Raw genomic sequence first — 7,988 nt, 5'->3', positions numbered from 1 at the left:
GTCTTTGCACTTTCTGAAAACAACTGAGTAAAGATACAAAATTAAAGTTACGCTCCTACAGTGAAATTATTCGTGATCTCGATAAATATAGGATTACCTAAATAAGTTACAATTTTTCAATAACGTTTCGAAATAAATGAATATCTCTTTCCAACAAAAATTGAAATAGTAGAAAGTCCGCACTGCGCATACGACAGGGATGTATCAATGTTGTCCACAGCATCACAATTTTGGATGGTCGTTTCTGTTGGAACATTTCAGCGAGAAGTGATCTCAATACGTTTCGTACAAACGACAAACATTTGGTGTAGTTTCCTCAATAAATTTCATGTGTGCGTATCCTGTGGATTGTAAAAAATACAGATATATTTGTTTATAGGAGAAAACATTGCATTAAGATCTATATTTTTTGTAAAATAATCGTATGATGCATTGTGCGAAGGATTATATAATTTCTGCGTTCTAAAGAGATTGGAACGATTCTAGTACATGAGAAACATATAAGAAACGATAGTTTAAATAGTTTCTATGATCTTGCACAAAGAATATTACAACTCCAGATTTGTAACCAAATCTTGTTATAACGCACATCTTTCAAATGTTTAAATTATTTTTAAATTAGAATATAATATAATATATTGCTCGTATTAATAAAACGTATTAATTTTAATCTTTAACAATAATATGTATAACCATATTAAATATAAAATTGATTACTTTATATATTTGTTATTGTCATGTAAAAAATTCTGTAGTATCATTAATAGTAATATTAATTATAATAGCAGGCAAAAGTTTCTAAGAAAATTTGTATGTAAATAAGGTAAATTTAATACCGTATATAATAATATTAATATTGTTATAGCCATACTTTCAATTATATTTGTAAGTAATGACAACCAAATCTAACTAGAATATTAATTAAATTGATACGTAAGTTTTAATTAAACGTAATTGTAAATTATAAAGAACGAGGAAATTGGTAATTATATTTACTAATCATTATATGAATATTTGTTGACAGAACCATATTTAGAATTTGCCATGTGCCTTCGTACTACGTTCCTGCCTATAGTCGTCTGCTGTGACGCGGAACAAAATGGCGTCGAGTAATGAAGTGCCGGTAGAAATCAACCAGAGTGGCATGTGCACAGCAGAGAATTCAGTAAGTTTTAAGCTGAATATTTACATAAAATTGGAGACAAAAACACCATAACTATTTTATTGATGTATTAACATTCATACGAACAACATACGATATTTAATAAATTTTTAAAAGAAGAATATGTTTGAATGTCGTTTGTCATAATAGTTTTTCACTACTGCTAAGTATCTTAAAGACAAATTGACTAGTCCAATCTTCATTTCTTACTTTCTCTAAAAATATCTTTAAAAATAATTTTTGATCATTTCGAGGTTATTTATGCATATTATTCGAAGGAAATTTGACTATATTCAATTGCGTATGGCATATATGTACTAATCACACGATGGTATAGAAATATGTGTGCGTGTAAAGAATCTCGTCTGATCATTCGATCTTAAACAGACGCCATTCATTTTGGCGGGCACGTGTGTACGTTTCCTCGGTGTCGGCCGAAACAAGAATATTCGACGATTTCATCGTTTCGAAATCTTGCGTTCCCTGTTACTGATGAACGACATTGTAATTAATGTTTAATTATAATTTTTTTTACTATATTTAAGTGAAAAAGAAATTTATATATATTAATTTGAGATAATGAGCTCATATCACGTGTTAGTAGATAATTGTAGGTTCTTTTCTTATATATATAAATCAATTAGTTTTAATATCTTTTATCAAAAGCCATACTTTAACAAAAAATAATATTTTTTTATTTCTAAATAACGATTTAATATTATAAAAGTAAATTGTTTTAATAATGTATTTTCATCTAATTTTGGTAATATTAATGTATTAATCTCAATTATGAGATATTTATTTATTTTTATATTAATGCATATATGCATCATTTTTTATTATTATTATTAATTTTGGCTTTTTGTATTATTACAGATATCAAAAATGGAATCTATGGAAGTTACAGAAAATAGCACTGCATCAAACAAAGATGCTACACCATCATCTTGTAGGGAATCTATTTCTGTGGATGATATGACATCTCGAGATTATTATTTTGACTCATATGCACATTATGGAATTCATGAAGAAATGCTAAAGGATGAAGTGCGTACAGTGACTTACCGTAATTCTATGTATCATAATAAACACCTTTTCAAAGGAAAAACCGTTCTTGATATTGGTTGTGGAACTGGTATACTTTCAATGTTTGCTGCTAAAGCTGGAGCAGCCAGAGTTATTGGTATTGAGTGTTCAAATATCGTTGAATATGCAGAAAAAATTGTAGAGGCAAATCAGCTGTCAAATGTTATAACAATACTGAAAGGAAAAGTTGAAGAAGTTTCATTACCTGATGGCATTGAAAAAGTTGACATAATTATTTCTGAATGGATGGGTTATTGTTTATTCTACGAATCAATGTTAGACACAGTGCTTTTTGCTAGAGATAAATGGCTTCGTGAAGATGGAATGTTATTTCCTGACAAAGCAACTCTATTTATTTGTGGCATTGAAGATAGACAATATAAGGATGAGAAAATAAACTGGTGGGATGATGTATATGGATTTGACATGAGTAGTATAAGAAAAGTAGCAATTAGTGAACCTCTAGTGGATGTTGTGGACCCAAAACAAGTTGTTACAAATGCATGCCTCATTAAAGAAGTTGACTTATACACAGTAACTAAGGCTGATCTGGAATTTTCATCGCCATTTACTTTACAAGTTCGCAGAAACGATTATGTTCAAGCATTAGTTACGTTCTTCAACATCGAATTCACCAAGTGCCACAAACGTATTGGCTTTAGTACAGCACCGGAAGTACAGTATACTCATTGGAAACAAACTGTATTCTACTTTGATGAATATATGACAGTTAAAAAAGGAGAAGAAATATATGGTGTATTTTCAATGAAGCCCAATGCAAGGAACTACAGAGATTTGGATTTCAGCATTGAATTGGACTTCAAAGGAGAATTGTGCCAAGTACATGAAACTAATACTTATCGTATGCGCTGATACCTATCAGATTATTCATCTTTTTATTTTCATGGTTCATAACACTATAATCAAATAGACACCAAGACTTTAGTTATCATTGAATTATATTAGATGATTTAATGAAATTTAATAGTACGGTACAATGAATGGTGTGAATTATTTAAATGTTTTTAATTTTTAATTGTAAGAAAGTTAGAGGCTTCCTACTTTATATTTAACAAAATGTCTAGATTCCTTGTTAATCTAGTAAGAGTTTGCAATATGATGACTTACAACTAAAAACAATAGGGTTGGTATATTACTTGATCACAAATAGTGTACATTTACAAGTGTACATTACTTCATGTAAGTGTGTATTAGAAATATGAATACTATAATTCATAATTTAATTTTTCTCTGTGACCATTTTATATTCCATATTGTAAATTTTCTGTCTGTTTTATGTATAACTCAATTTTGGCTATTAAATCATTATTGATTTAATATTGTATAAGTTAATGAATTTGTTTAAAACAACATACATTTTATTTACCACATATTTGTACCGTATTCTTAAAACATAACTTCTTTCCAAATTCATGACCTGTAGAATATACATGTAACTATATTCCAAATAATAAAATAATTTGGAAATGCTCGCTTATATTATGTATGACAAGTGGAAGATTTATAATATTATATTTTGTTAATTTGATAGTAAATGGAAGCTTATTGTTAGTACTATTCATTTTATCAACACCTATCTACAATTATGCTTAATATTAGTAATATCCATGTTGCATTCATTAAAAAAAAAACTACTAATATTATTTTAATTTTTATATATAACACTTGTGCTACTAATATTGTTAGTATAACAATTTATACAACATTTAAGATTTTTGTGATGTTTTGATGGAACATTACAAATCTCTAGTGATGGTTAAGTTCAATATCCAGTTAAATTAATTACGCATGAAAATTTTACAATTAAATATTACTTTATATTATATCACTAATCCTATATATAATATATGGAAATTTTATATTTTGTATGTACTTCCAACATTTTTCTAAATTAGCAATTACCACCAATTAATAAATTTGGAAATAAACATGTATTCTACACTTGCAAAATTAATAATCCATTTTATGAAGATAAGATCTTAATTCATGACACAACTTCAAAAACAATGCGATATATTTAAAATATGCATGTAAATAAACAAGACAAAAATTTTTTTTTATTTGCTTTAATGTATAATTTCAATACTATAAGTTCTACTTTCTAAATTCTCTTTACAGAAATTAGATCATTAAAATGTTATATTTTGATAGTTCTTTTTCCCCAAATCTTAATACTTATTAATTATAAAATATTTGATTTAATAAAAATATTCATTAAAATTGAAAACTAAAACAAAATTATGTACACATAAATACATTTAAAAATGGTATTCTCCAATAACATTATAGAGATCAACTACAAAATTTAGTACAATATATGAAAATGTGCTTTAATTAAAGTGGTATGTAATACGTTGAAAAATATATCACAAAATTTTGAACAAATAATTGTCTGACATCAATTTGTATTAAAAATAACCAAATGAAAATAATATATAAATAGAAAAGTTTGACAAAGTTTGTCTATACATACCATTTTCCTCTAAAATAAGAAAAATTCTCATAACAGAAACAGCAATTGTTTATGACAATCTTACAAACTAATAAAATAAATATTTGCTACAAATATATACATATTTAGCATTTATTATAAAACTAGGAAAGGAAAGAAATTATTTATCTTCTAATATATAATCAAAGCTTAAAAGATGAGGAAGTCATTGCTTTTATATAGTTTAACTATATAATGACAAAATTTTGTACAACAGGGCAGATAGTATAGCATTATTATTACAATGAAAGCAATATCTTCACTTATTAAAATTTAGTTTATACAATAATATTATTTTGGTTGTATTATTCATCCTAAATACTGTATATAACAAACTTCAAAAATGTTGACTATTTACAGATGATATGAATTTATTATGTGGCTAAACCCTTTAAATAATTTGCTAATTTCTGTGTTTTATAATCAGTTCTTAATTGTATAAAATTCACTAGAACATTACGGTCTAATGTTGCCTGTAATAATAAAAGAAATAACTGTTTTAATCTTGTAATTAATCTGGGAAAATTTATAATTAAAAGTACCATACATACCAATTGATCTCCTGTACAAACTTGTTTCAAATTTTCCGGTTTAACTAGTAATAAATTGCATAAAGCATGTAAGGTATCAAATAAATTAGTAACAAGATCAATTTCAAGTTCCTTGACACATTTACGATATTCGTTCATATCGCATATTGCACACATAGCACCAGCAGAATTAAATTGAAATTGTTGTAAATGATCATAAATAACTTTATGAAATCGTACTCCAAGTTCAGTTAGAACAGTATTTAAATTTTTCCCATCTAAAGTACTTCGAATATGTCGAATCATTCCAGTAACATATTGTACAACTGTTAAACAAGCTGGAGTGCTTAAGGTATCCACATCAGTTTCAAGTTTAAAATCAGTCTTTCGTTGTTCGCTTTGTAGGTACACTTTTACCCAACCAATAATAGCATTTATACTTCTATCTAATCCTGTCTCTAGTTTCATATCTATTTGATCTAACACAGCTTTTTTCTTTAACATGCAATCTCCGTGCTTAGATGTAGACCTAAAAAGATTATATTTTATATATATTTCCAAAATAAAATTATATGTAAAATAAATGAAGTAAATCTTACACTACAAGAGGTATCACACTATCATTAAATTGTTCCTCTAATAAGCGTACAATTGCATTACATTGACGCACAACATTGAAAAAATGAATCTCAGGTTGAGTTCTACTTTCAGGAATTGGTACACTTTGTAAACCCAATTCCAATGCATAATCAACATGTTCACTTATTAAATACTGTAATAGTATCTCCAAAATCTGAAGTGTATTTATTGGTATATCGTCAGGTTTTGATAATAACTGACATCTTTGAAATGCCAATTTACTTCTTTGTAACAAAGCAATTGCAAGTTCCTCTGATAAAAAGGTCTCTCCCCCATAATTTTCTATTTGTGCTATATTTATATTAGTCCTTGCACCTAAAACTGCTTGTAAGTCTCTTCTTAACTCTTGAAATCCACCACTTTGTAATTGTTTCTTTTGATGATTTTTAGATTCATAATATTCAATAAGAAGTGCTGCTGATTTTTCCCTCAATACTTTTGTTTCCATGCTAGAAATATTGCACTGATTAACATTTGACTATTACAGATGTATTAACTACTCTTTATGTGAACTTACATAATATAAGCATCCAGATATTTTTGAAATATATTTCTAGTGAGCTTGGCAAGATATGTATCATCAGTACCCATATTAAACATTTTCAATTCTGTAGACAATTTCACAGTTCTTGTATATAAATCATATAAATTTCTAAGGTACTTATCAGGGTCAGTTTTATCTGCTAATTTAGCAACTGCATATTTCTGAAGTCTTAAATGATAAATATTTAATACAAATTTTGCCATCACCTGTTCAGGATTTGTAAATACTTGTTGCATTAATTTATGATATTTTGTACACATAGGTATTACATCTTGAAAAACATCCTTTCCACCAAATGAGCCCATTTGGCTTTGCTCTATAAATGCATCAATACATTGAGAATATCCTTTAAAATGAGCTAGAACTGATGCTAGTTCTCTCATACGAATGGCATCTTCTCTATTATGTGCTCTAACAAATTCTTCTATAAGATTTCTTTCAATCTCATCATACTTAACTGCAATTTTTTTCTTGGCATGTTCAAATTTTTCTGATGGTAATTCTTGCGATATAAGATGGAGTTTTTGTATTACATCTGCTGCTTCATCTAGCTATTATAGAATAAAGAGTTTTAATTCTTGTTCCATGTACAATACAATCACACATTAGATAGATAAAACAGGTGCACATATACCGAAGACTTATCTGTAAAAATTGGATCTGTCAAAGGTCCAGGGCTTAAAAAATCTGAAAAATGCCTCATTAATTTTTGAGCCTCAACAGCTCTAGCTCTTGGAGTATTAACACTTTCCAACTGATCTCCTAAATGTAAAACCTTAGTAGCTACAAGATTTATTCTTTCATCTAATTGATGAAACAGATCAATAGAATGTTTATTTCTTTCTTGTAACTCAAGTATTTCTAGTATATGCCTTGCTTCTTCATCTTTCAATGCTGTTTCAAGTTTGTCACATTTTTTTTGTTGACGTTCCTGTAAAATTTGTAAATCTTTAATTGCTTGCAAGAAAGTTTCATGTACTATTGTAGGATCAAAAAATGTTTTTCCATCATCTTTTGTAGTATCATTAACTGTTCTCCAAGCAAGTCTTTCAACGAACTCTTCAGGATCAAATGGATCCTGAAAAAATTTTATTAAAAGGATATTATTATTATTAATGTTTTATAAAACAAGGACAATTCAAATTTATTATTTTAATATATAATTTACCTGTTCTAACTCTTTCATATATTGTTGCATCATTTTGACGAAGTTTAGATGACACTTGTATGAAAGTAAGGTTATAATTTTATTATTAAATACAAATATTGATTTTGTTGATAAAAAATAATATAAAATATATAAATTTTAATAAAAGATTGTTGTTAATCATTTATTAAAATCTATAAGTACTACAAAAAACATTTCATTTCGTAATCGTTGAATAGCCTGAATATGTATCGTTCTTGTCTAACTCTATCTTACATTAACTATACTAAAGAACGTACCCATATGTATCAAATTAAATATCTTTAAATACATCGAATACTATTTCATATCATATACATAGTCCATAC

General features: G+C 27.2%; 2 protein-coding genes across 3 annotated transcripts; one reads left to right on the top strand and one right to left on the bottom strand.

Moving 5' to 3' along the window:
- Positions 1–183: 183 nt before the first annotated feature.
- Positions 184–3,820, top strand: LOC100644398 (protein arginine N-methyltransferase 1). Of its 2 annotated transcripts, XM_003395460.4 has the most exons (3): positions 184–332; positions 1,025–1,165; positions 2,039–3,820. In XM_003395460.4, exons 2-3 carry the CDS (start codon positions 1,100–1,102, stop codon positions 3,119–3,121), a joined length of 1,149 nt encoding a protein of 382 aa, XP_003395508.1. In that variant the 5' UTR covers positions 184–332; positions 1,025–1,099; the 3' UTR covers positions 3,122–3,820. The 2 variants fall into 2 exon arrangements, with proteins under 2 accessions (XP_003395508.1, XP_012163925.1); XM_012308535.3 differs by lacking the exons at positions 184–332; positions 1,025–1,165 and adding an exon at positions 1,527–1,666.
- Positions 3,821–4,835: 1,015 nt separating this feature from the next.
- Positions 4,836–7,910, bottom strand: LOC100652158 (exocyst complex component 5). The gene is made up of 6 exons (XM_012308537.3): positions 7,642–7,910; positions 7,108–7,551; positions 6,447–7,024; positions 5,890–6,378; positions 5,312–5,819; positions 4,836–5,233 (listed from the first exon to the last, which is right to left on the bottom strand). The coding sequence occupies exons 1-6, from the start codon at positions 7,672–7,674 to the stop codon at positions 5,135–5,137; spliced, it is 2,151 nt and encodes a 716-aa protein (XP_012163927.1). The 5' UTR covers positions 7,675–7,910; the 3' UTR covers positions 4,836–5,134.
- Positions 7,911–7,988: the final 78 nt, after the last annotated feature.

The sequence above is a fragment of the Bombus terrestris genome, chromosome 5, assembly GCF_910591885.1.
Source record: "Bombus terrestris chromosome 5, iyBomTerr1.2, whole genome shotgun sequence".
NCBI classification, from domain to species: Eukaryota; Metazoa; Arthropoda; class Insecta; order Hymenoptera; family Apidae; genus Bombus; species Bombus terrestris.
This window is presented reverse-complemented; position numbering and strand designations above follow the sequence as displayed.

Bases quoted from the DNA above. Each gene is read 5' to 3' on its own strand.
- LOC100644398 (XM_003395460.4), top strand. From the start codon at position 1,100: ATGGCGTCGAGTAATGAAGTGCCGGTAGAAATCAACCAGAGTGGCATG. The intron at 1,166-2,038 runs GTAAGTTTTAAG...GTATTATTACAG, and splicing joins TGTGCACAGCAGAGAATTCA to ATATCAAAAATGGAATCTAT.
- LOC100652158 (XM_012308537.3), bottom strand. From the start codon at position 7,674: ATGATGCAACAATATATGAAAGAGTTAGAACAG. The intron at 7,025-7,107 runs GTATATGTGCAC...ATTCTATAATAG, and splicing joins TTTTTACAGATAAGTCTTCG to CTAGATGAAGCAGCAGATGT. The intron at 5,820-5,889 runs GTAAGATTTACT...TAATCTTTTTAG, and splicing joins AGTGTGATACCTCTTGTAGT to GTCTACATCTAAGCACGGAG.